The sequence below is a fragment of the Melospiza georgiana genome, chromosome 18, assembly GCF_028018845.1.
Source record: "Melospiza georgiana isolate bMelGeo1 chromosome 18, bMelGeo1.pri, whole genome shotgun sequence".
NCBI classification, from domain to species: Eukaryota; Metazoa; Chordata; class Aves; order Passeriformes; family Passerellidae; genus Melospiza; species Melospiza georgiana.
The window spans coordinates 2,930,318-2,956,342 of NC_080447.1; the positions used below are offsets into that span (position 1 = coordinate 2,930,318).

Genomic DNA, 26,025 nt, shown 5'->3' on the forward strand with positions numbered 1-26,025 from the left:
GGGTCACAGGTGTGTATTGGGCTATGTTTGGGGGGAGTGGAGAACACAATTACTTGATTGTACTTTTTTATATGCTTTTATGTGCCTCCTCTAAAACAAAGGCCTTGAAACCACCAGGAGTGTGATTTCTTAGCAGGAGCAATAAGAGGAGCTGAGCAAAGAGTCACTCTGCCTCTCTTCCATCCTTTTGGTGTTTGTCTTTTGGGTTTTCCCCATTATTATTTTCCCTTTCTTTTCCAAACTAATGGGGGTGGGAGGAGGCTACTGAGCAAAGCCACTGCAGAGGGAAGTGTACCTGAGCAGCCTTGAGGGAAGGGTGAGGCAGCCTGCAACACCAAAACCACGGCGTGGGTTTGACACTCCAAGGAATAAATAACCCAGGATCATGTTCTTGAATTTTTCTTTTTTTTTTCTTCAGCATCTGGTTATTCATTATGGCTGTCATCAAACATTGCCTGGGCCTCTGCTAAAACACCAGCTGGATCTTGTAGTTTAATCTAAATTAAAAAGAATACAAATCAGTTATGCAGTGTAATTGAAGAAGCTGAAGGTTTTATAGATCTTAACTTCTTGAGCATTATTGAGTCTCCCACGTATCAGGACTTCAGCTCATATTGCAGCCTTTCAATTATTTAGAAACAACTACACTCCCCTAATTTTATTAGTGTGCTGAACATCACTTTATCTCCTTGAAATAGCTGTGTGAGTGACTTTAACAAAACACACTCTTGGGCAAGAGTGGCTTTGATTTGCAGCCTGTTAGGCCTCACCTATAATTATAATAAAGGAGGTGGTGGTGACAAAAGTTTATGAAAACCTGAACTCAGTTTTTCTCCTTTTATCAATTACTTCATATTCTGAGATCAACAGATCTCTACCCATTGAAAGCACAATAACAGCAGTGAAAGTTGATGTTTTGTTTTTGCTTATAGAGCAGAAGAGATTTGGATCATCACTTGGTCTTCAGGGAGTTAAATAAACAGCCAGACTTGCACATCCTGCCTTAGTGTACCAATAGTTCATCCCAGGCTATTGGATTGTTGAGGCTCTTCTCAGTGACCTTTGACAAACCACATATAGTAAATATTTTTAGCCACAGAAGTGCTGCTCCTTTCACTCTTTTTGCAAAATCGAGATTGTTTTTCTCTGGTGGGTATTTGGGGTTTATTATTCTGCACTGCTGTGGGTGTGCCTGGTACTTACAGGATTAACTGGTTCATCAAAACTGTGCTCAAAGGGCCTTTGGCTATAGAAAGCAGATTTGAAAAGATAGAGGCAATGAAGATGTAACAGCTGTGAGCCTTGGAAGGCTGCACGTGCCTGGTGTCACTTTGAACAGCCCTGTCCCTGTTCCAGAGGAAGGTGGGTGGCTCTACCTGCCATGGGGCAGTGCTGACCTGTGATTATCCAGGATGGTTCTGCTTGCCTCTAACTCAGGGGGAGCTGCCCCAGCCCATCCTGCACTGACCATTTTGTTTCACATCTGTGGTTTGCACACCATGAGGGTTCAAGCTGAGACTCTTAGGGCTCAGCTCTCACTTGGACTCACATCTGTTCACTGCTGATTCCCATTTCCTCTTCCTCCAAAGGCACAGAGTTAGGGACAGGCTCTCCTGTCCACCAAAGTGTTGTGCAAGGACCCAGTGGCTGCCAGGCTGAAGGCCCAGTGTGTCTGTGTCCCACCAGTGTGTCTGTGTCTCACCAGTGTGTCTGTGTCCCACCAGTGTCTCTGTGTCCCACCAGTGTGTCTTTGTGTCTCACCAATGTGTCTCTGAGTCTCACCAGTGTGTCTGTGTCCCACCAGTGTGTCTTTGTGTCTCACCAGTGTGTCTGTGTCTCACCAATGTGTCTTTGTGTCTCACCAATGTGTCTCTGTGTCCCACCAGTGTGTCTGTGTCTCACCAATGTGTCTTTGTGTCTCACCAAGTCCTTGGGGTGGGGATAGGGCCTGGCTCTTCCTCTGCAGTGTGTGTCAGTCGAGGGAAAAGAGGAGCAGAGGGTGTGGGCTGTAGGACACCATCTGCCCCCCTTGGGCCCAGCTGGGAAGCTGCACACACCCCTGTGCCCCCGGGGCTGCTGGGCACTGTGGTGAGCCCCTGACCTGGGGACAGAGCTGCTGTTGGCCCTGCAGGGTCTGCTCAGCCTCAGCAGCTGGGCTTGGTGAAATCATCTGGTCTTGACACAAATCCCACTATTGTCTGTGCCTCTATTGTCCCCATTTCCTTTGTGCTGCACCAGGTCTCTGAGCAGTTCTGGTGCATGGGAACTCTGTTTTTTCAGATGTAGGCAGGTGGGAGGCTCCAGCAGAGGCTGCATGAGCTGTTAGTCCCTATGGGGCCATTTAGGATGCTGCTGGCCAAAAGACTGTGAGCACACACCCCATGGGGGAAATCTCTTGAGAAGTGAAATGCTGCCTGGAGAGCTGACCCAAGCACTGATGAATACAAACACCAACATTTCCAAGCAATTACCTCTGGGAGTGGAAGCTCAGGAGGGGCTGGAGCCTCTTCTCTGCCAAATTCAACCAGAACTCCACACTTTGGTATATCTGCTACCCAGATGCCTTCTAGCAGCTGTCCCTTATCTGGGTAGAAGAATTTCCCTGGGCCATGTTTCTTGCCATCTTTCCAACCTCCATCGTACCGATTTCCATTTGCTGCAATTAAATACATGAACAGACCTTGAAATTTGCACCATTGTGTTAAGGGGCTACAAATTAAATCATCAACAGAGCAAACCAGCAGAGAAGATCATGTGTTTGGCTCCTCTTAGTAATTTCAAGGTGGCTGTGGTGCTGTGTGTCATTTTAATTTTGCAGTGCTCCATTTGCTGTGCCACAGAGGGAGAAAATGCTGCAGAAGGAGCCCACCTTGCTCACTGGGAACCAGGACTCTGCTCAGCTGCTTTGTTTTCACAGTGATAGTCATTTTTTGCTGACACAAGGAGTCAGTATGCTCAAGGTAAGGGACTGGTCCCTGAGTCACCCTTCACAACATGAAAAATTACAGGACACAAGTTTCAGATTTGTCACTGCAACACAGGATCTCTGGCTTGAAGAGGTTTGCTTGTCTGGGCAAGGAACAGAGCACTGATTGCTGTCCAGTCAAAATAATCTTGATTTCAAAGAATACTTTTAGTTAAGTTTTTCCTCAATGAATTACGGGGTGAGAATTGCTGCAAGAGTCTGAACGGTTCTGGCAGTCAGTTACAGGCTGTTTTTCCAGCTGTACTGCTTCTCTTGGCATTTTTCTGCAAGTTGAGAGAGGCTTTTTTTGGGCTCTGCTGCTCTCCAGGAATCCACCCATCCATCACTAACAGGGAAAGCAGAGCTGCAAGGGGAAGAGAGCAGCCTCATCTATGGATGCTGGTTGAGAAAGGGCATCATACCCATGGTGATGCTGGGGGTTGGGACAGGTCCAGACCACCCTGCTGTCACTAGGAGTCCTCTGCTCACCCCTTTTCCTACATACAGTGTTTCTAAGTCCAAACCCACAGAGATTTCTTACACACAGTGCTGCAGAGATAACTGGGGCCTGCCAGGATGCTGTAAGGGAAGAGGGGAAACCCCAAAAGGCTTCTGGAGAATTTGGCTGCTGGGCTGCTCAGGCAGGGTCTGGTTTACATGCTGGAGCTGTGGTGATGGTTATCTGCAACTCTGATCTGATTTTGTGCTTATCTGCAACACCAAGCTCCTTGTCCAGGCTGGCAGCAGCTCAGCTTCTGCACTCCAGCCACCAAGTGAGAAACCACCAAAACCACAATCCTGGCTGCAAGGAGGGGGCAATGAACACCCTGAGTGCACTGTGGTGCCTGGCTGCTCCCATCTGCTCTCCTCCTAGAGCACCCAAGGCTGTGCTGCTCAGAACCACGATCCCTGTGGATGTGAAGTGCTCTGGTACAAAGCTGTTGGGGAATGGATGTGGCAGAGGCAGCAGATCAGTGCAGTGCTCCCAGCCAAGCTCACCCTCACTGGGCATGCTGCCACTACAAGCAATTTAATCTTGAGCTGCAGCTCATCGTGACCTCCACTGAAGAACTCCTTTTCTTTCACATGGCAAAGCTGCCGGCACGTGGGCGCACTTCCAGCAGCTGAGCTGAATGCATTAAGCTTGTGGATATGAAATAATTGCTCTGGCTAATTTTAACCAAAAGGAATCCAGCTAACAATCAGTTGCAGGCTAGGCTGGAGGCAAGTGAGCTCTGAAATGGTGTATCAGCCACAGCTCAGCCTGCAGGGGCTGTTAGTTTAGAACTAACAGGGCCTTTGACAGGAACACAGCAGATCAGTGCAAGATTCCCCCTGGAAGCAGGTGCTGATTTCATCCAGATGAGCCATCGGTCCAAAGCGACTTTCCAGGCAGTGCAGGGAGCACAGTCATGCATGTGGTGTGCAGAGAAGGTCAGGCTCATTCCTCCCAGCTGCTTTGCTTAGCTAATTACTAGCCTTGAGATCACTTTCAAGCAAAAAAAAGATAGAATAGATGAATAATAATATGGAGATAATGTTTATTCAGATGTTCTTGGAATGCCATGCCTGGTATCGCAGAGATTGTTGGGATTGTTTCTCTGGAGGAAAATGCGTTAAACTCCAAGGAAAATAAGGAAAAAAATAAAATTTCTGTATTTATTGGCCCTAACATTCCCAATCCATGATGTACTTGGGGTTATTTATGGAAAAGGATTGTGTACTAATGAAACCCCTGTGTTCACTCAACACAAGCCACTGTCGGAAGTAGACAGAGGGGATGCAGTGAGCTCAAAAAGAAAACTATGTTGTTGTGGGTTTTTTCCTCTGCTGGAAACTGAACTCTTCTTTGGTATTCAGAGCTAGAAAGCCTGTCTGGCAAAGTGCCTGCCTTGAAAAGAGAGATTTGCTCTTCTCTGACCCAACAGTATATTATCTCTAACCCGAACCATCCCAGTCATTTAAATGTAAATCACAGTAAAAGTAAGCTTTCATGCGTGTGGGCTCATGGGCTTGAGCAGTGCCGGCCCTTGCTCAGCCCGTGCTGCCTCCCGCTCCAGCCCAGGAGGGGAGGGATGACACGGGGCAGTGTCAGTCGTGCTGCAAGGCTGCAGCGTAGCACAGAAACCCGGCTGGCAGAGACACCCGGAGAGCAGCACGACCCCAGAGAGCTCGGAGGGGGCAGGGTGAGTGAGGGTGGTCGGTACTCACGGAGCTGCAGCAGGCCCGGCCCGTTGGGCTGATCCATCAGCCACTGCCCCTCGTAGGTGGAGCCGTCCTTGTAGTGCATCTTTCCCCAGCCGCTCCGCACGCCGTTGCTCCACTCGCCCTCGTAGAGCTCCCCGTTGGGGTAAAAGAACGTCCCCCGGCCCTGGACAGCAGCACAGACATGGCTGGTTAGGAGCTGCTCTATTGAAAGGGGTCGGTGTTCAATTTTGGGACATCACTTTGATAGAATATTCCTTTATTTATTATTCTGACACATGGCTGCTGGCAGCCCAGCTCCGGGGCTGTCCTCGTGTTGAAGGAAATGAGATGTGGTAGTACAGGATTTTTTTTTTGGCAAACAGTTTTATTCCCTTGACAAAACCTTGGGTTTATATCTCAGTGTGTTATTATTGGCACGATTGCTGCTAATATTTAGCTAAAAGTGGATTTTACAAGTATATAAACCTGCCTGGGGATAGGCAGCATTAAAGGATGTGTCTTTCAACAGGGGATTTCATGTCTTTCAACCCTGATGATGTTTCCAGCTCAGTGTGTCCCAGGCTGGGCAGCTCCTCCCCTTGTTGGTTTTACATGTATGTTTGCCATTAGGAGAAGTCCAGAGGTACCCCCTATGCCAAGGAGTGATACCAATAAGAAACATTTCCATATCACTAGCACATTTTCCCATTGGAATAAAGTGTTCTTTTTTCTCTGAACAAATAATAAAACCAGTTCTGGAAACAACTGATTTTTCTGAGTATTAATTTTATTAAACTGCATTGATGTAAGGGGGAAACTTTTAAGAAGAAAACCCAATCCTAGTGATATTTGGATGTCATTATAAATCTTTCACCAAAGCTCAATTATGGGAAATCTAACCTTAAAGAACAGGAAGGGAAGCTCAGCTCCCTCCAAGAGACAGGAGCCATGGAGCCACACGCCCATTAAAAGCATTGGTGGAGATGAGTTTGATTTAAGAGCAGACACAAAGACAAACACAAGGTTTCCATTGGCAGATCTAAAAACGTTCCTACAAGGATTTTGCACATTACATTGCAGTCACTTCTACCAGATGACTTTCTCATTATGTTCCTTTTAGGAAAAACTGATTAATGCAGCAGGCCTAATTTCCAAAAGAACTCAAGTTATTTGCCTATTATCTGTAAAACTCCCAGAAGAAGGTGCATTTTCTGGCAGTGCTTATAATACAGGCTCCTCTGACTTGTTCAAGGACAAGAGTAGTGAAAGGGATGGGTGGGGAGGATTAAGAGACAGGATGTCAAACTTCCCATCGTGTTTGGCCAAGCTGCAGGTGAGTCTGAGCAGTGATCACTGCTCTGTGGCAGCTGGTGGCAGCTCAAGGCTGAGCCTGGTAACCAGCAGATGGCTGGGGATGAATCCCTCTCCAGGAAGGAGATGGCACTCCCATACAAATCTTGGATTTTTAGTCGTGACCATTCAATTCAGCCTCAGTATTGTGAAAGTTAATATTTTAAGTAATCTTCTTGCACACGTGCACTCAACTCTTCCCCGTGTTTTGGGTCCCACTGCCTCAGTGCTGGCAGAAAATCTCACTTACACATCTTCTGTCATTTTCCCACCAGCCTGTGTACACCCTCTTGTAATCCTTGGTCTCTGGGTCAAGAATGCTGTATGCGCCATAACCGTCCCTCTTCCCAAACTTCCAGTCCCCGCTGTAAATTTCTCCTGTGCTCTTCCAAATCTGGGTGCCTTTGCCTGTTTAACAAACAACAGGAGTGACAGGGACACCACCATGGTTAGGAGGAGGGTGCTCAGGGCTGCCCTCGTGCTCCATCCCAGGCACAAAATCAGGCTTATGTCTGGGATTCAGTTTAGCTTCCCAAGTTGGAACCATCGTTAATCTTGATCAGGGGCTTCCTGTGTGGCCTCTGCTGAATGCAGAAATCTTTCCAAACCTCAGTTTACTGTTTGTAAACAAGTCTGTCCTGCTCTGGCTGCTCCTGCCTTGGACAGGGTCTCCTCCTGCTCTGTCCCCTGCAGCCCCTGCCACATCTTGGGAATAAATTAAGATTCCTGGAACCAAGTCAGGAGCTAAGAGAGCTCCAGGGACTGTGCAGCCAGGGCACATCCCAGTGCATGGAGCTGACTTCAGTTTGCTGTTACTTGGAAAGGATTTTTAAACATCTGTAGTAGAGATATTTTGGGCAGTTGTTCCTGAGTGCATGCAAAAGCTCTTCAAGTTACCTACTAGAAATGTTTCTGCATTTTTGCATTACATATATCAAATATATATTTATATATATGTGTGTGGGTGTTTGTGTGTACATACAGTCCTGCATGAATGAATGCTCTTCCAGGAGCATACAGAGCACACAGAACCACTGACCACTTCCTACCCCTAGGAACCTTTGTAAAAACATCTAAGTTGCTATTTTTTCTCAAAATTATCTATCTTACCATGTCTCAAGTTGTCCAGCCATTCTCCAGTATACTGATCCCCATTTACAGCATATATTGTGTGTCTTAATCCACATTTCTGGGCTTTCCTGTCCCATTCATAAAAGAGAGGGTCTCTAAGCCTCGGGTACTTTATGACGGGCATATTGCTGGTATCTGGAGAAGAAAACAAATTATTAGCAGCAGTAAATTAGAAAGTACAAAGGCAGGTACAGGCAGAACAGTATTTGTGAGCCATGCACAGATATACAACAAACAGGAGGCAACTAAAGATACTGAAGTTAACATCCAGAGCTGGGCTGGAGCCCGGCGGGGTGGGATGCTCTCCGATTTTGTCTCCTGGGCTCCCCCTTCTGTCCTGATCCGCTGGACGGAGCCATTTCGAGTGATTTTGCTGCGCCTGTGCTGCGGGTACCAGGGAGCCCGGCAGGGGGAAAAACCTGGGCCTTGGGAGGAGAGGGAGAAAGAAAGGTGCTCTAGGTCCTTGCTAGGAAATAAAAGCTAGAAATTCTAACTAAGAAAATACTGTTAGAGTTCAACCTCACTTCTGCATTTTCCAGCTGTGGGAAATGGTAAACTACTATTTGGAAGGATAGCACTGCTGAATACAAGTACTTATGTGTTCAGAATGAGTCTTGGTTAGAGGACACCGAGGACAGGATCTGCCCCTCGGTATGGTGGAGTCACAGCCCACCACAGAGGATGTTTCTCCAGCAATGCAAACACAGGATACACTAGAACTGCTGAGTTCCTCCCTCACTTTTGAGTGCTGCAGCTCCTGGAGAAGGGGGTCTTGCCAATATCTGCCAATGGCTGGGTTTTTTCAGGACACTGTGCCACTCTTTGCTGGCTTGAGCCTGTCCTGCCCTCGCTGGAGAAGCAGAAGAGCTGAGCTACAGCAATCTGTACCACCCTGACACCGGCCATGACCTCTGAGCAGCCCGTGCCTGAGACAAGCAGCCTCTTCTCTACCCCTGCCAGATGGGAGCATCGCTTTCCCACCAACACATCCCACCACTTCTTTAACTCAAAGCTCAGGATTTACAAACCGCAGGGAGGATTCCCAGCTGCGGGGGCAGCCCCATCTGCTCGCCATGTCCTGCGAGGCACAGCCCGCGCAGAGCACCCGAGGTAATGCGGGCTGCCGGGAGCCGCCTTTATTTGCCGAATCCCCTTCTAAATGTACGTCAGCGATGCCAGGTTTGCGTAAGCGATAACGCAGTCGGTGCTCGCCTCCCTGGATGTTTTCAGCCGCCCACTCCAGGGCGCGGGGAGCTGGCAGCGAGAGGCGGGCGGTGCGGTCGCTCCGGTCGCAGCTCTCGGTGCGGAGGGCGAGGCGCGGCTGCTCCCGTGCGCCTCTGCCCAGCGCTTGGGGATGGGGCTCGCACAGACCCCGCGCCCCCCTCCAGACGCTGCTCTGCGGCTTCTGTCGGGTCTCTGGTAAAATGCAGCTTTAGTCTGCACGGCCCTGCTGGAAGCCCATTTTTTTTTCCATGGCTCTTTTCGGAACTTCAGAGCCATGAGGAGCAGCCACTTTTCTCCACCTTACATCTTAACTTAATGAAGAGCAAGGAGGGAAATACACTGGCTGCTGCCTGTCCCTGGCAGAACCCTGCCTGGCACCGCACCCCCGCGCACCCAGCCTGACTGCCCCGGCCCCGAGGGTGCCCCGGCCGAGCTCAGCCCTTGCCGACCCAGCACACGGCACTGCCCTGCAGCGGGGTCCCTCTGCCAGCACCCACCGGCGGAGCGGAGTCACCCCCTCCCGTCCCAGGGCGCTGTCAGCGGGCGGAATGCTCAGGGCGGCTGTTGCCGCTGCTCCCCAGCGGGGGCCGAGCAGGAGGGCAGCGCTGAGAGCGGAAAGCCCCCAGCTCGGTTTGCAGAGCAGCCTGGAGCGCGGCCGCCGCTCTCCCGCCGCTCTCCCGCCGCCGCCGGTGCCGAGGGCCGGGCCGGACACCGACCTGTGCCGGCGGCGGCTCGGGGCTGCCCGCGGCGGAGGGGTCGCCATAGCAACTCCGAGCCAAACTGCAGCGCGGAGGGCCCCGGGCGGACAGCGGCGGGCGGGACACGGCACCGCACGCTGCTCCCCTCCCGGAGCACCGGAGCCACGCACAGCGCTGGGCGGACACGTGCCCTGGGCCCGGGACGCTCCAGCAGAATATAAAGCGCGAATGAACAACGAGCGCTTCACCTCTGGTTGGTTTCTCATACGCCCAGCAGCAGAAGGCTGGAAATGAAAGCACTGATTACAGCACCGATGAGTAACAAATAAATCAGCCTTGCAAATGTCAGGAGAAATAGGAGAGAGCCCCTGAAAATGCACATCAGCGGTCTTAAAGGAGAAATCTGAATAAACCTGACACTAATTCCCTCATCCATTACACTTCTTCCACAGCCGTGGTGAGCAGGGATTGCCACTCTGGCCTTATGGGTGTCTGTAATCATCTTCCCTAATGGGTAATTGCCTGTGCACATTTCTGGTATCACACCACAGCTCTTGTACGACTCCCATGAGCCGAATGCATCTGATTCTCATCTTTCACCACATTTTTTGTGCACACCTCTGCAGGCTGTGAGGTAAAAATGTTGAGGCAGGTGGGAAATCTTGTGATGAAACAAAGCAGCTGCCTGTGTAAAGATGAGATACAGCTCAGCCTTCCCTGATGGGTGTTCCTTTGTAATCTGCAATATCTGAGGCATTCAATGGGGCTTAAACGTTGTGTCCATGCTCAGGTAGGACAGAGAATGGATTTATTCCAAGTGTGACTAAAGGCAAATATTCCATTTCCCATGGCACATGTAAGGGCCATGGAGCCAAAGGAGACAGAGCCACTGCCTGGGAAATCAGGTGGAGGAAAATGAAGTGGAGGGAAGGAAGGAAGAGCTGCTCCACAGACATGAGCTGGTGTGGAAATGATGGAGGGAGATCTGTACCAAGGGAAAATACACACAGGGAATTTCTTGTGTTAGATTAGATGAACTGGAAGATGGCAGCTGCTAGCAGGCATTTCCAGGGATGTAGGAGAGAGAAAACCATGGAAGCTGACCAAATTAGGAAATACTTATACGAGAGAAAATGTCTCCTGTTATTAAAAATGATATTAAGATATCCAGGAAGGATTTATTCACAGTCACTCATATTAATGTGCTCTGGTTTGGGGCAGAGCCTAAGAATGACTGAAGACAATCATCCCTGTGTTCCACCATGGCAGTTGTAGGGGCTGGAGTGAGGACAGAGGTTTGGGGAGGAAATAAAGAAATCCATGAGGGAGAAGAAAAAAATGCTTATTGCAGCCCAAAATCTACAGCTTGAAATTACAACCAGAAATAGCCCTCTGGAAAAGTATTAACTATTATTTCACCCCCTATATAGCACTGCACTTAATTGAGAGTTTGGCAATTAAAACAATTAGCTAATTCAGACCATTTTACTTGTCTGTTTTTAAAGGGCATGGGCTGCCTGAGGTTTTTGAACTGCAAGTCCAAACTGTGTCACACCTAACCACAGCTTCTGCTAACCAGAAGTTACATAAATATTTGAAAAGTAATATACATTTGAAAACTATAAAAACTTTAAAGAGTTAAAATATTTTAGTAACAAATTAAAACTCACAAATTGGGATCAAAAACTCTCTGCAAAAACCTCTGTATGTGGATATGACAGAGGGTACTGCCTCCATTTCTTGGTTGCTTATTTTAAATTCTTCTGCTCCTGGTTTTGTGTGTTTGTTATTTTACTTCTGTGGTCCCAGAGTGGATTATCAGCACCCTCACAGATACTCCTGCCCCTTCCAAGGAGGTTTTACAGATAATTTATCTAGGAAGAGGCTGTGTGTGATTCCCATCTTCAGTTTTCTTAGTTCAGATATAAACTTTTGAATCATACTTAATTATTTTGTCACTTGATAATATCATTCTGTACCTTTTTTATTACAAGGGTACCGAGTGGGTAAATATAAACATATTCTTCTTACAAAAAAAGACAAAATTATACCAGCTTGAAGAGAAGTTGGTGATATTTGAAGTTTTATCAGAAAGTTCTTTTCACTCACTCAAATGAAATTTTACTCAGAAAATGTTGTTCCATTTTGAGAGAAGGAATCTCCTTAGTAAGTAGGAAGTGGGGAAATTTTTGTAAGGGGTGTCAGATATATCTAGAATATATAACTCTGTCAAAGAGTGAGATATAAACTCAAACTGACCCAGAAATGTCCTAACCAAACTCTCTTTGTTAGGACAACAAGGGCAGCTGTTTCCAGGCACAGCATTGAGGCCACTATGAAAAGTAGGGTCAAAACCTCAAACTATGATGTGCTAGGAGGAGAATTCAGGCTTTCCTTGACACAATTCCCCTTTTCCAGCCTTGCCAGCCAAAATTTGGCTCCAAATACCCTTTTTGGCTGTTTTCTTTTCCTTGTTTCACTCTGACAGGCACTGGCCACTGACACCAAGGAACAACAGCAAAACCTTCACCAGGCAGTGCCAGGGCTCCAGTTCTGCTGCTGGTACTGTTGCTGTTTTGGTTGTCTGGCAGTTGATTAAACCTTACATTTATTAAGACTGAAAGGAAGCTTTTCAATCTGTCCATGTAAACTATGCTGTGATTCAGCCCACAGCTCAGTGCAGTGAACTCCACTTCCAGGCTGGACACACTGAGGAGCAAACCAAGCACTGGGAGTTTGTGCATGGAAACGTGCCCAGAAACACCTTTCTGCAGCAAGGTCCTGTGACAGATTATGCACTTTCTTTTTATTTTTTCCACTTTTAAGGGCAGGATTTAAAAAACCATTAATTAAAAAAAAAAAAAAAAAATATATATAGCCCAAGGCCCTCAGTATTCTACATCAGAAACCAATCATTTTTGCACTGAAAGGAGACAGCTGCTCCAAGCTGAGCTTGCTTGCACTAAGCTTGGGGAATCACCCAAGTGAAATGTCCAAACCAACTGAAAACTGTCAGAATCAATAAATTAAATTTATTCTGGGAACTTCGTAGAATAAATAGAGAAAAAGCATTTAGGGAAACATATGTTGGAATTCTTTAAAGGTGAAGAGTGTGACAACAACATACTGTGGAAGTGGGATGCTCAGATGTGTGTTTTATTGCTGCTATATTCAAAAGAAAAGCCAGGGAAGAGGTGGGAGGGTCTTGGACTCCAACCAAGCCCGTTTTGGTGAGCTGAAGGAGCAGCCCCACCACTCTGCTCTAAAGAATTGTCATTAGCAGGATTTAGGAGGGATTGAAGTGAAAGGTTTGAAGTGTAAACTTCACCTGGTGCCTCTGGCTTAAGAGGCAGCCTTGTGGGAAAGCATTTAAAATTCTTCCCTCCTTTTTGCTGGGAGCAGTTATCTCAAGATAAAAACCATGTTGGTTTTACATCAAAACAACCAAAAGTTAAAGCCCTGGGTTATCTGGGATGTTCAGGCACTTAGATAGTCATGCAGACTGCAAGGCTGGAGTCCTGGGAGCTGACACCAGATACCCTCTCCCCACGAGCTCCTGTTGCTGCCCATTTACAGCTCTTGGTCTCTGCTGAACTACCTGCAACAAGGCAGAGGTTTAAAGGTAAATCATGGTGTTAATTCCTGAAGTCACCCAAAGCTGAGAATTATTTCCTGACCATGGAGTGCTTTGCAAGACTCTTAATATCACTGGAGGCAGATAAATTTGGCCATACTTGAGCTAATGCCTCACTTCAAATCCTTAATTTATTCCTTAATTGAGGGATAAATCCAGATGAATACAAGACGAATCAGCAGTACCAATCTCCAGCTGAAACACGTGCCAAGTATTTTATTTATCACGGCTTATTGTCACCTGATGTCAGAATAGGGACTCATCTGCATTTAGATTTTGTCCTTTCTCCTTTGCTGTGCTGGAAAGAATCTGCATTTCTAAGACAGGGGAAAAGCATCAAAGGAAACAGCCTCAATTATCTTAAGAGGAAAGAATGAATGGAATTTGCATTCAGGAATAGTCCGGAGGGTGAAGGAAAGGAACTCACATGTGATTGTACAGATATATAACCATGTGTACTCAAACAAACTCCAACACCTAGAGAACAAATAGCCACAATTTCTCTGTGATCCTTAACTTGATTTATGAACTCCATTTCTTAGACACGTTTTCTGGCAGTGAAAGGTTGGTGAGCTGGGGATTAATTAAGATAAAGGCAAACCAGAGATTCCATGTTTGCAAATTTGCTGTGCAATGGCCTTAGGTGATCTCTGGCAGCAGAAGACAGCCATTAAAACTTGCAAGATACCGTGAAAAATGATCATAAAATATTGAAATTCAGAGGAAAAGCAGCAATCCTCATGTGTTGCCACAGGAGAGGTATAGGAGCCCTGAGCATCAGCTGCACAGAGCCCTGCTCCCCACCCAGGGCTGAGGGGATCACTGCTACCTCAGCTTGCTTTGGTTCCACTCACAAAGATGTGATTGAAATAATGAGATTATACAAACAGCTGCAGCCTCCCAGGAGGTGGGAGAGCTCACAGGTAATTCTGAACTATTTTGTAATGGAGCAAGGTTAAATAATGCAGAGCCAGCTGTAAGGCCAGCCCTGCTACACTCACAATGTTTGTGCTTAACTAAATGTTTTTGTGGTTTCTGTTTGAAAGAAAATGCAGATCTCTTGAATGAATATTAATTAGCATGGTGTAGTTAAAAAGTTGAAAGAAATCTTTTGGGGTAATCATTATGCACAGCCACAACATGGGTAAGAATTGTTCCTTGTCCAGAGGTGTAGGGGAGAGGTGGGAAAGTTTGGGATAAATCCCTTATGTTCTGGGAGAGCTCTGTGGCCAGCCCAGCAGGGCTCTGAGTGGGAAATGCACAACATTTCCTGCCTTTGTATGTGAAACTCACACCACAGCCCTGACTAAATGTCATCAGCCCGCAGAATTCCAGCCCAGGACAAATATTCATATCTGATAAGAGTTTCCTTTTGCTCTTTGAGGCTTACAGACCAGCAGTGAAAGGAATACTTTTAAGGGCTACTGACAATTTATGATGTCTTCTAAAAACACCTTTTCCTGAACTGACACAAGCAATCCTACAAACGTTGAAATGTTTTTACTTTCTGGATTCCAGATCTGTAGGAGCGTGTCAGCACCCCAGCCTCACCAGCAAGGGGTAAGATGGAGCTACATCTCAGGGGTGGTGATAAACTGAGCTGACAGAGAACTGCAAAGGTGGAAGGAATGTTTTCATGTGGGAAGGAAAAATAACTTTGCTGGCAGGGAATATTCCAACCTTGTGGTGAACTGGAAAGTTCTGGCACGGGTCCAGCGCAGAGTTAATGCTCTGGTCTCAGATGTGATCCTCCTTCCTCCAAAGTAATCCAAAATCCAGGCCTCCTGCAACACACAGTCCTGTCACATAGGATTGTGGACAAATGCTAGAATCCAGGCAAATTTAATACAGACATAACAAATTGCTGTGGCATTTCTATTATGTTGATTAGTTTATTTTTCTACTTCAAGATTACCAAGATCTGCCACAACTTGTGTTTGATCTCTGCACAATCATGGCCTTACTGGAGAAGCAGCAGGGACAATGCAACATCCCTGGGGTTGGTGGTTCTTAAACCAGCAGAAATCCCAAACCACTGCAAGTTCTGAGAGGGTTTCTCTGGAAACTGAATGCAGCTCATCAACGGCATTTCAGGTGTCCACCCACAAATGTATGAAAAAAATATACAAAATCACACAGTGGTCCTAGAAAAGAACCAGGGACAGCGAGAACACTGAGGAGAGTCTCTACACCCAAGGTTTTTGGTTGTTTACATGAAATTCAAGGAAACGGGATCCTACATACACTCCTCATGAAAACACAGCATTGCAATTGTGGTTTTACTTCACTCCTCCCCTCCCCTCTCCTCTCTGTTGTATCTTTTTTTTATTGCTTCCTTCCCCTCCCCTTTTCTTCCTCTTTGCCAATTTCTACCCTTGCATCATAAGAAACTCGCAACTCACAGGATGTGGTGTCAACATTTACAACTCTTCCCACCCTGCCCCAGAACATCAGGCCCAGCTCACAACTGACCAGTCCAGCTGCTGAATGGGTAATTATAGTAAAAATAAAGACATCAGGAATCCTTTTGTTATATTCTGTGACACCAAGGACCTGTGAGCAAGGCCCAGGTGCTGCAGGGCTGAGCTGCCTCAGATTCAGCCCCCAGGTCTCTCTGAGGGGGCTGCCCTGTACAATGGAGGGTTTCATCTCCACTCTCAGCTCCGTGTGTGATGAACCATCCTGAAAGGGCAGGAAGATGCTTCCATGTCACACCACGGAGCACTTCAGGTGCTGCCACAACACAGGGGGGCTCAGGAGAGGGGCAGGGCCTCCAGGAGGTGACCGGGACAGGGCGGGTGGCAGCAGCCGAGGGGACCCCGCCATCTGAGGGGAACACAGGCCTGACGGGGGCCGCGCCTGAGGGGACCATCACGGGAGGGGATCGCGGGCCTGAGCAGGGCCGTCACAGGAGGGGAGCCCGCACCTGAGGGGAGCCTTGAGCTGAGGGGAATCTCCGGCCTCGGGGGCTCTGCGGCCCGAGGCGAGCCCGGCCCGGAGCGCTCCCTCACCTGCCGGGTCCCTCCCCTGAGGCGGGAGGGGGGGGGGGGCGGGGCCGCGCCCATGACCGCGCGCGATGACGTCAGCGGCGCACGCGGCGCGCGGGCCCGGGGGTGCGGGCGGCGGGCGCGCGCCGGGGCCCGGGGAGCGGGCGCGGCCCCGCGGCCATGCGGGAGCAGCTGGAGCGGAGCCTCGGCGAGTGGCGGGAGCTGGAGGAGGAGTTCCGGCAGCTCCAGGTGAGCGGCGGGGCCGCGCGGGGCATCGCGGTGCCTCCCCCGCCTGCGCGGACGCGGCTTCCCCCGCGCTGCCCTTGCCGGTTCTGCTTCGCATCGCGATGCGGGGCCGGCCCCGGCTCGCCCCGCCCGGCAGGAGCGGGACCGGGGGTCCCCGCACCGGCCGCATCTCCGGGGCGGCTCGGCCGGAGCAGCCGGAGGTGCGGGAGGGCTCCCCCAGCCCTCGCCGCGGCCGCGGGGTGCCCGCCCGGAGCGGGGATCCCGAGCATCCCTCCCTGCACGGCCCCGCACACAGCCCGGGCCCCGCTGCCCCGAGCCCCGGCCGTGCCCCGGGTCCCTCTGGGGATGCCCCGCGATGCGGTGCCGCGGTTCCCGGTGCTGGAGGAAGGATGGGAGAAGGGGACGCGGTGCGGTTGTGCTGCAAAGAGCAGTGCGGGCAGCGCCTGTCCCGCCAGCAGCTCCTGGCCGGGTCTGATCTCCCGTGGTGGGATACGCCGGGTCCAAGTGCTGTTTTTCCATCTTGCAAAAGTGCATTGAGGGACGAAAAGGTTTCGGAGTGGGGGCCAAGAGCTGTTCTACAAGATGCTTTTACCTCCAGAAACCTTCCCTTCCTTCCCTGCTTGTCATCAGTGCTGCACCTATACACGTGCTTAAAATCTTAAAGCCAGTTTTAAAGTACGACAGGCTGTTCTCACTCTGGAGGCTGTTTTAGCCTCTTTTAGACTGTTAAACAGAACGTGCATGCAAAAAAACAGTGTGATCTCCACATTTAGCTTGTTTCCTAATTAAAACTCAGTTCAGGTTGTACTCCTGTTAGCAGAAACGAGGGTTGGGTGCTGGGGGAGCCCATCTGGAGTGGTTTTGTTGGTCACTTGTTTGCTGTGTGCACCTTCTCGACAAACTCCCTGTCTTAGTCTGACCTAAACCACAGTAAATGTCAGTGATTGATTGTCCCTGACTCAGTTTCCCCACCTGGAAAAGGAAAGTAGAAACACTTTTTGGTGGGGTGGCAGCTGCTGGTGGTCGAGGTGTGAGGATTAATGCTGTAGAGGTGTGCTCAGCTAAACCAAATGAGCCTCAGTGAGAGCTGCAGTGCCTGTATGGGGTTAGTTTGGTTATGAAGGTCTTTACACCAAACACAGGAGCTTGTTTTGGATTGTTCTTGTAAATAAAGAACAGCTACCAGGTGGGTCCTAGCAAGGAGGAGAGCAAAGGTTTGGTTTGTGTGGTTTCTCCACCATGTTTATGCTCTGGGAAGAGCAGTGGGAATTTCCTGTGGTTCTTGGTGTGCTGGTAGGTGAAGCAGCCGTGTAACCCACACTCTCTTGGCACCAACTCTACAAACTCTGTTTTCCAATTTATTATAGGTCTTCAGATTGGCTCAGAGGTCATTGCTTGGTGCTTGGAGAGCCCTTCCTGAGACCTCCCTCATGGGGAAAGGGGTGAAATCCTTGCAAAGGGTGGAAAGGCAGAGCTAAGGGCAGGGAGGGGTGAGAGCAGGGTTTCCTCTCAATGGGTTTGCAGTTGGTGAGCATGTCCTCGTTATGGCTGAGCACTAATTGGGGGCTTCAGGGGACCAATGAGCTGTGATAAAGCAGTTCCTCCCAGGGAGCATCTGAGGCCACAGGCAGGGACATCAGTTCAGCTCTTTAAACCAGAATATGGGGCAGTAGGTTGCTTGAATATCCGTGGGGTTGGGATGGCAGTGATGGCCAGGAGGTGCCTAAACCCTCAGCCAGGGATTTATGCCTGGTGCTGTCTTTCCCTTCCCTCCCCCACTCTGTTAGGTCCTCCTTTATTTTCTCCAAGATTTAATCTGGCTGTGAAATTGGAGTGCCTGCTCTGTGATTTAGCCACCATTTGATGGGCATGGATCAGGATCAAATGGAGGATTAGGGGATTCAAGGATTAGGGGCTTCATTGCAGGGTGGGATGGCAGTGAGAAGCTCCTGAGTGGGAAAGCTCTTTAAAGAGGCAATGAGATGAATGTAGAGGATGCTTTTCCTCTTGCAGGAATGCCATCAGTGTCCATTTAAGCCCTTGTAGCTGTACTGGTTTGGCATCTTCTCCTTGTTGCTTGTTAAAGGGGTGCCTGTTGTATCCCGTAAAAAAACCCTGGTTTCCCTTGGAGGTGAGGGACAAATGCCATGAATTACTTAGGAGGGCTCTTCCTACCAACCACCTCCTCTCCTCCTGCAGGAAACACACAAAGTTTACAGGCAGAAACTGGAAGAAGTCACCAGCTTGCAGACAGCCTGCAGCAGCTCCATACAGCGGCAGAAGAAGACACTGAGGGACCTGAAGCACAGCCTGCAGCGGTAACAGGAGGGTGGGGTGGGGTGGGATGGGGTGGGATAGTTCTCTTTCCCAAGGGCTGAAATGCTTGGATTGTCTTTTACTAGACAATCTATATTGCAGTGCTAAAGTTGTTCCATCTTACAGCCAAGTAATTGTTCATTACTGCATGAGAGAGGGAGCCCTGTAAATAAAGACATTTAAGGGAGCTGCTGTGGGTTTCTTCCTTGCAGTGCTTGCTGTGCATTGCAGGGCTGTGCAGCTTTTGGCTGTGCCAGGTGAGCAATGCTTTGCTCTGTAACTGCACTGGAAGAGCAACATCAGCCCTTGAACCTGAAGGTGTGACTTGCTCCTGGGTAGATTTACAGGAGGGAACTGTCTCTGGCTGCCTGACTGATCCCAGGAGGAGCCATGGGCTGAATTCCTTGTGTGCAGCACCTCTGACACCACAGGCTGCTGGCTCTGCTGCTCACTGCTCCCTGGTTAACATTAATTACTAAAACCACAGTTTGTCAGTAAATCATCAGCTCTGTGTCCTGTTAGATCCTGAAACACTTCATACCTGAAGAGCTGCAGCCTCTGCAAGGGCAGTGCCTGAAACCACACACAGAGTTCCCAGGGTGGAGAGAATTCCTTCAGAAAAACACAATATTCCCATGCAATCCTGTCACTGAGCTGATGCAAAGAGAAGCTGATTTATAAACCAACTGGTTGAAGTAACCTACAGCAACATAAACCTGGCAGTGAAATAAAGTCGTGATAAGCCAAATGGTTCCTCAGAAATACAGGAGCAAAGCATCAGTTCCCAGAGCCAGCTTTTTAACAGCCTGGATTTTATGACATTATTTTCCTTCAAATAAAAAGGAGGTGAAAACATGAACAGGAATATCTTGTTTCTGTGTTCTTGCAGGTGCAAGCCCAGAGCGAGTCCTGAGGAGTTTGCTCTCATTCAGGAGATCAGCAGCCAGATCAAGGAGAGGCAGAATGCCTTCTTTGACATGGAAGCCTACCTGCCCAAGAGGAATGGGTATGTGCTCCACCAGGGAGGCTTGTGTGCTCCAGGAATTTTGGATTTTAAATGTTCACAGAAAAGCTCTTTGTTCCCGAAGGAAAAGGTTGAAGAAAGACATGTAAAATTGGATTAGTCATAAATCTCTTGCTGAGCTGCTGTGTCAGTTGTACACAGAATTCATTAGCTGTGAGTGGATGTAAATGTGTGTGGGCAGTGCAGGTTTTCTGTTAAAATGACAGTAACCTGCACTGGCAAGGGATTGTGCAGCTCACTGTTCCACACTGATGTTTTCCTGGGCTAATTTTTTTGAGGGCTGAATCAGAGCAAGACTTTTCTCTTTTTTAATAATATTTTGTAAACCAATTTAACTTTTCCTTCAAGCGGGGTTGCTAGGACAGAATTATGTCAGTTGTCAAGGACTGTGTGATGCTGCAACCCCTCAGAAGTTTCTAACAAACTTTTCTTCCAAATCCTCCCTGTGTTTGGGTTTGGCCAGTGCACACTGCATATATCGCCCTTAGACTGTAGTGCAAAAAAGGGACCAGGAAAATGAGGCTTTTCAGTAACTTCTGGGAAATGCTGACCAATATTTCCATGTGTAAAGCTTTTTCTGTGGTATTTCCCTCCAGTTTGTATTAATTAAAATGTCCACCAACTGTGGCTTTGGCAGAGCCACTGTCTCATCACCTCGCTCAGATCATCCTGTGGTGTTCAAATAAAACAACTTACTTGGGTCTGCTCTTGGCTTTTGTCTTCCAGCCTGTACTTAAATCTGGTGCTGGGAAATGTGAATGTTACTCTCCTGAGCAACCAGGCAAAGTGAGTGAGCCTCCCTTCGTGTGTGAGTTTTGGATTCTCTGGGGCCAGCTGTGGGTGTGGCTGGAGCCCAGAGAGGGAATGGGTATGGGTTTCTCTTAGACCTGATGAGTGAAATGCTGAGGATGGGTGACTGGACTATGACATGGGGATAAGCTGACATCTTCTGTACCTCCAATTAATTCAATTTATCGCTTGCTTTTAAGCCCAGCTCAGCCTGTAGCCTTAATTGTAAAAGTGTTTGGAGGTTTTTTTGTGCTGAAAAATGGTGCTGTGACATCTAGGCATACAGTGCTCCAGAAAATGGAGATATATATGTATTTTTAAAATCTTGTCATGCCATCCCAGAAACCAGCTCTGATGGACTTAGGGCATTGTGTTGCAGCTGAGACAGACCCTCCCTGACACTGCCTTTCACCACTGTCCACTGCTTTTCTAAGGGTTTCAGCAAAACCTCTGTCTCTGGGCTTGGTATTTGGCTTTGTATGTGGCATGAAAAGGTGAAGCCACATTCCAGTCAAACATCTGTTTGTGTCCACAACTGGCACCTGTTTCCTTCCAGGTTTGCATACAAGGACGAGTATGAGAAGTTCAAACTTTATCTGACAATAATCTTGTTACTGGGGGCTGTTGCCTGCAGGTGTTTTCTCCACTACAGGTAAGATACATTTTTATTTCTTATCAAGTGTTTTGCATGAAATTGTGCTGGGTTTGAATTATCTAATGCACTGTTAAGGACAGTGAGACAGCTCAGGTGCTGTTTAGGCTTTGAGCAGTTGGGCAGCAGGACACCTGCTCTTCTTCAACTCTGGCAGGAGTTGTATTTTAGCCAGCTGTTTTTCCTTTTTAAAAGGAAACTCCAACATCACGTTTCCTGATGATGCTAAAAATTGATGTTGTTATTCTGGCATCATGCTGTCATTGGGAACAAACAGCTGGTTGTACTTGTGGGCTGTCCCAGGCAGGGACCAACACTGTGCTGCAGCTCTGGCTAACAACAAAAGCAACAAAAAAGAATTTGTGTGAAATAATCAGACTTGAAACATTACCTCTAGGTTGTGATAAAGTGTCTGAGCACCAACAAGCTTCCATTATCATTTTGCTTAAAAACCAGGAAGGTGTTGGAGCCACGCACTTCCACTCTGTGTGTCTGAATGAATGCAGGATTGTACCAGCAGTGATGCTGCCCCAAGTCCCCTTGGCTTCAGGAGTTTGCAAATGGCAAAATAAAGTTTTGGTGTTTTGATTTTTTTGCTTCAGAGCATAATGCTCTTCCATTCTTTTAGTTGATTGGATTGATATAGATCTCATGGAATCTCCTCATTGAATTAGCCTGGAGACAGGCCTCTCTAAATTGGATCATCTGCTGCTTCTGTGGTGCTTTCTCTCCTTGAGCAGCACTTAATTCATCCCTGCATTCCTGCTTATCAGCTCAGGATCTGCAGTGTTGGATCCCAGGGTAGAAGGGGCTGGAGCCTGGCAGTGCTGCCTGTGTGTGCTGTGCTGCTTGTGGGTTACAGATGTTCAGGATGGGACTTTGTGTCCATAGCCTCACTTGGGCAGGTTTTCATCTAGGAAAAATAGGAGTTTTTAAAATGCATCTTTATAACTAACAAGAGGGTTTTTTACTGTGTGTTTTTTGTGTTTAACAGGGTGACAGATGAAGTGTTTAACTTTCTGTTGGTGTGGTATTACTGCACGCTGACGATACGGGAGAGCATTCTCATTAGCAATGGCTCAAGGTACAGTGCCACCTGCACAAACATGAAAGCATGAAGTGTCTTTAGGGAAAACCAGGCAGCAAAAGGGGATTCAGCCTGGCACTGAAGCCCAGCAAATCTGAGATGCTGATGGCCTCTCTGCAGAGTCTAGGCTCTCTCCTCCTCCCTGGTCACTTCCAAGGGCACCTGAGGTTTGGGGAGAGAGCAGCTGCAGTTCCTGACAGTCCCCAAGTTATTGGTGCAAGGTGCTGGCTGGGTTTGGTAGCTGTAGGTGGTAGATGTGTCTGGGGTGTGTGTGCTGCCTTGTGTTAGAGGTCACACATCTTTGGTTGGAAATGCCACAGCATCCCTTGTGCTTGATTTGGGGCATCTACTTTGTTGCCATTTTTGGATCATTTTTTGCCTGTAAGGCTGGACTTAATGCTGAAATCCATGTTTCTTGTCTAACTGCCATGTTTTTTACTGCTCAGGATCAAAGGCTGGTGGGTGTCTCATCACTACGTTTCCACGTTCCTCTCTGGAGTGATGTTAACGTGGTGAGTCTGCTCCTGCCTGCTTGAGGTGCTTCAAGCCTGTTTCATGGTGTTTACATCATCTGAGCATTTAAATCCAGTGTGACCATGAGGCTGTGGCCACGGGATGTATGGCAGCGTGTCAGCCTTAATATTTGTTTGATGTTACAGATGTTTTCAATGATAAATACAACACTGTAAGTTTGTATTTACATTGCTGGTTAAAAAAAAAAAAAAGGAAAGAAATGCAAACCCTGTGGCTGTAGTTGGGCTGGTGATAGCAAAATCTGCAAATCTCCCAGTTCCTGTCTCTGTACTTAAGGAAACAAGCAGCACATTGCTATAGAGGAAGGACACCACAAAATGGATATTTGGTGCCTTTACTGAGCCTTGATTAGAGAGTTTAAAGCCAAAAATTCAAGTTACCCCCTTGCAATGGGTGCTGGTCAGACAACCCACAAAATGCACTCCCTATGCAGCCTGTCTCAACTTGGGCATAAACTGATGAGTTAATTATTAAAAATTGTTTTAAAACAACAGATGCTTCTGCCCTGAATCTGTGAGGGCCTGACAGTGGCTGGGGCAGGCAGTCCTTGCCCTCCATCTATCCTGAACTGCCCTCAGGATAAGCAGCACAACCACCCCTGTTGCAGTGCTGGGATTCTTGATGCAGATGATGCTGAATGATTTTGCTGCCTGGAGAAAACTGATAAAGGATGAGAGGGGACAGCATTTATCCTTGTTAGAGAGGAGAAACCTAATCAATGAGAGCACTTCCTGTGGCTGTAGCACCTCTCAGGGCTCCCAGTGGGTGGAATGGGCTGGGCACCAGCTGCTGGTTCGTTTGCTAATGGCATCAGGCCTGGTGGAGAAGGGGAAGGGGTGGATGCAGTGGATGCTTTTAGCAGATTAATGGAGCTCCCCATGTTCTCTTCCAGGCCCGATGGACTCATGTATCAGATGTTTCGCAGTCAATTTTTAGCATTTTCAATATTTCAGAGTGAGTATATCTTACCTTGCTAATTCAGGGGGTAAAGTCATTTTGTGTCATATGTGCTTAAAAGAAAACACTTTCATTTAGTAAATACTGGAATATTAAACTGTGGGAATATAAAGATAGTGTACAAATATGCAATCTAGAAATATAAGCAATAATTAAATGCTGTTGGATTAAACAATATTGAAGTAGTTTGATACTTACCATATTTCTGAATAACCAATGGAGTGATGTTTTCTCTCTCCTTCTCCAGGCTGTGTTCAGTTCTTACAGTATTATTACCAAAGGGGCTGCCTCTACAGGCTCCGGGCTTTGGGGGAGAGAAACCACTTGGACCTTACAGTGGGTGAGGTGTCCTGCTGGGCTTTCTTTGCACAGGTTTTGGGTGCAGTGACAGGAATGGAGAGGGCTGTGTGCCCCCCATGGCAGAGCTGTCCCCTGCCTGCCTGCCTGTGTCCCAAGGCAGGATGGGCAGTGAGACTTTTATCCCCCTCCTCAGGTCCTGTAGGTCAGGAGCAGAGGAATCTGATCTTTGTCAGTATTTGAGGAGACTAAGATGGAGGTTTTGGTCATCCCTAACTTTATCCTCCTCTAACTACCCCAGTTTCAAACAAATCTTTTTACTTGATAGGAATAGCCCTTATGGTGGTGATCTGGGTGGGAGGAGCTGCAGGTTCAGTCCTGGCTCTTCTGTGCTCACACTCTGCCTCTTCTGTCAACCTTTTCCAGAAGGATTCCAGTCCTGGATGTGGCGGGGGTTGACATTTCTCCTTCCCTTCTTGTTCTTTGGGCACGTAAGTTGGGTGATCCCCTCCTCCCTCTGTGGTGCAGTTTCTGCTGCTGCACCACCCAAAGGTGCTTTGGATCACAAACGTTTCCAAGGCTTAATTCTTTTTGCTCATAATTAAATTGCCTTTTTTCTTTTCCCCTCTGCAGTTCTGGCAGCTATACAATGCAATCACTCTTTTCAGATTGTCAAGGCACAAGGAATGCAAAGAATGGCAGGTGTGTGTTGGCTCTGCTCAGAAGCACAGAGCAGGGCAGAGGGGGTGCTTGACCACATCCTGGAAGATATTTGGGCATCTGACTGCATTTAAATATCTCAGGATAATGCAGCACAGAGCCTGTTTTGTGTCTGGTAGAGCCCAGCAGTGCTGAATATAATCCATGTTGTAATATCACAAGGTAATAAATGCTGCTTCCTCTTCCCTTTCAGGTTTTTGTGTTGGCTTTCACATTCCTGCTGCTGTTCCTTGGGAACTTCCTCACTACTCTCAAGGTGGTGCACACTAAGCTGCAGAAGAACAAAGACAAGGTGAAGAAGCTGTGACTGCCCCTGTTCCAAGTGTGCATCCAGCAGGGCTGGGTGTGGGACAGACCCTGCCCAGCCCCAGGCAGGCCATGGATGGGCTCAGGACTCTCCTGTCCCCGTGTCTGGTAAAGGACTCTGCCAGCACAGACTCAGTATTAATGCAAGCATGGCTCTCCAGTCACACTCCTGCTATTTATGTATATTTAATATAAAATGTATTTGCTTCTGGGGTTTTTGTTCTGTATATAGAGCAGCATGCACCTGCCTGGCCAAGCACCAGCGTTGGGGGAAATGTGGGATCTACTGTAATTCCAATTCTGGAATGATACCTGACACTTTGCAGTTTTATTATTTAAATTCTGGGTATTGAATTTATTGAGGTTTATGAACACTCTGGGTGGATCAGTAATACAGAATGAATGCTGTTTTTCAAGGCATATTCTCAGTGGCAATACTAACCTGTGTGTACTGTGAAAAGAAAGTACTCATCTTTGTACCATACTGCTGCTATATACACTTCTAAAAAGCTATTTAAATAAGAGGAATTCCTCATTTGAAAACAAAATCATGTGAACAAAAGCAGTTTTTAAATGGCAGGGAAGTCTGCTAGCCCTTTTCCAGGGAGACCAGGTCATTTGTCCAGGCCTGAAAGAACCTAAAATAAACCATTCAATATGCAACTGCCTCTGCCCTTTTTTAGTAACAAGCACATGGCCCTTGGGTTGGTTTTTGAGATTCTGAAAAGGGGAGGACAGGCTCAGCTCAAACATTAAATACTTCCTTTAGATGCTGCACTTGTACCAATAATGAAGAGAAGGGAAATGCTGGGTCAAGGGGATGGCAGGGGACAAACACTGACTGCTACCTTGCTAAAGTCCTTGTGCTGCTTGAATTTGCACTCACCCATTGGAACACCCTTCTTTGGGTGCTGTAACTTC

The 26,025-nt window shown here is 47.9% G+C and overlaps 2 protein-coding genes across 4 annotated transcripts; one reads left to right on the forward strand and one right to left on the reverse strand.

Moving 5' to 3' along the window:
• Positions 1-15: 15 nt before the first annotated feature.
• Positions 16-16,230, reverse strand: MORN3 (MORN repeat containing 3). Of its 3 annotated transcripts, none has more exons than XM_058037199.1 (7): positions 16,201-16,230; positions 14,870-14,973; positions 7,613-7,768; positions 6,753-6,910; positions 5,177-5,336; positions 2,472-2,656; positions 16-497 (listed from the first exon to the last, which is right to left on the reverse strand). In XM_058037199.1, the coding sequence occupies exons 3-7, from the start codon at positions 7,755-7,757 to the stop codon at positions 426-428; spliced, it is 720 nt and encodes a 239-aa protein (XP_057893182.1). In that variant the 5' UTR covers positions 7,758-7,768; positions 14,870-14,973; positions 16,201-16,230; the 3' UTR covers positions 16-425. The 3 variants fall into 3 exon arrangements, with proteins under 3 accessions (XP_057893182.1, XP_057893181.1, XP_057893183.1); XM_058037198.1 differs by lacking the exon at positions 16,201-16,230 and adding an exon at positions 16,116-16,196; XM_058037200.1 differs by lacking the exons at positions 14,870-14,973; positions 16,201-16,230 and adding an exon at positions 9,355-9,439.
• Positions 16,231-16,326: 96 nt separating this feature from the next.
• TMEM120B (transmembrane protein 120B) lies at positions 16,327-25,767 on the forward strand. Its single transcript, XM_058036862.1, has 12 exons — positions 16,327-16,425; positions 18,622-18,740; positions 19,628-19,744; positions 20,489-20,548; positions 21,108-21,203; positions 22,198-22,287; positions 22,737-22,802; positions 23,717-23,778; positions 24,029-24,121; positions 24,505-24,569; positions 24,712-24,780; positions 24,992-25,767. Exons 1-12 carry the CDS (start codon positions 16,357-16,359, stop codon positions 25,103-25,105), a joined length of 1,020 nt encoding a protein of 339 aa, XP_057892845.1. The 5' UTR covers positions 16,327-16,356; the 3' UTR covers positions 25,106-25,767.
• Positions 25,768-26,025: the final 258 nt, after the last annotated feature.

Coding starts and splice junctions, on each gene's coding strand:
- MORN3 (XM_058037199.1), bottom strand. CDS start 7,757: ATGCCCGTCATAAAGTACCCGAGGCTTAGAGACCCTCTCTTTTATGAA. Junction 5,337..6,752: donor GGGAAAATGACAGAAGATGT/GTAAGTGAGATT, acceptor GCTGCTGTCCAG/GGCCGGGGGACGTTCTTTTA. Junction 2,657..5,176: donor GCCGGGCCTGCTGCAGCTCC/GTGAGTACCGAC, acceptor ATTTAATTGCAG/CAAATGGAAATCGGTACGAT.
- TMEM120B (XM_058036862.1), top strand. CDS start 16,357: ATGCGGGAGCAGCTGGAGCGGAGCCTCGGCGAGTGGCGGGAGCTGGAG. Junction 22,288..22,736: donor CTCATTAGCAATGGCTCAAG/GTACAGTGCCAC, acceptor TTTACTGCTCAG/GATCAAAGGCTGGTGGGTGT. Junction 24,781..24,991: donor AGGAATGCAAAGAATGGCAG/GTGTGTGTTGGC, acceptor CTTCCCTTTCAG/GTTTTTGTGTTGGCTTTCAC.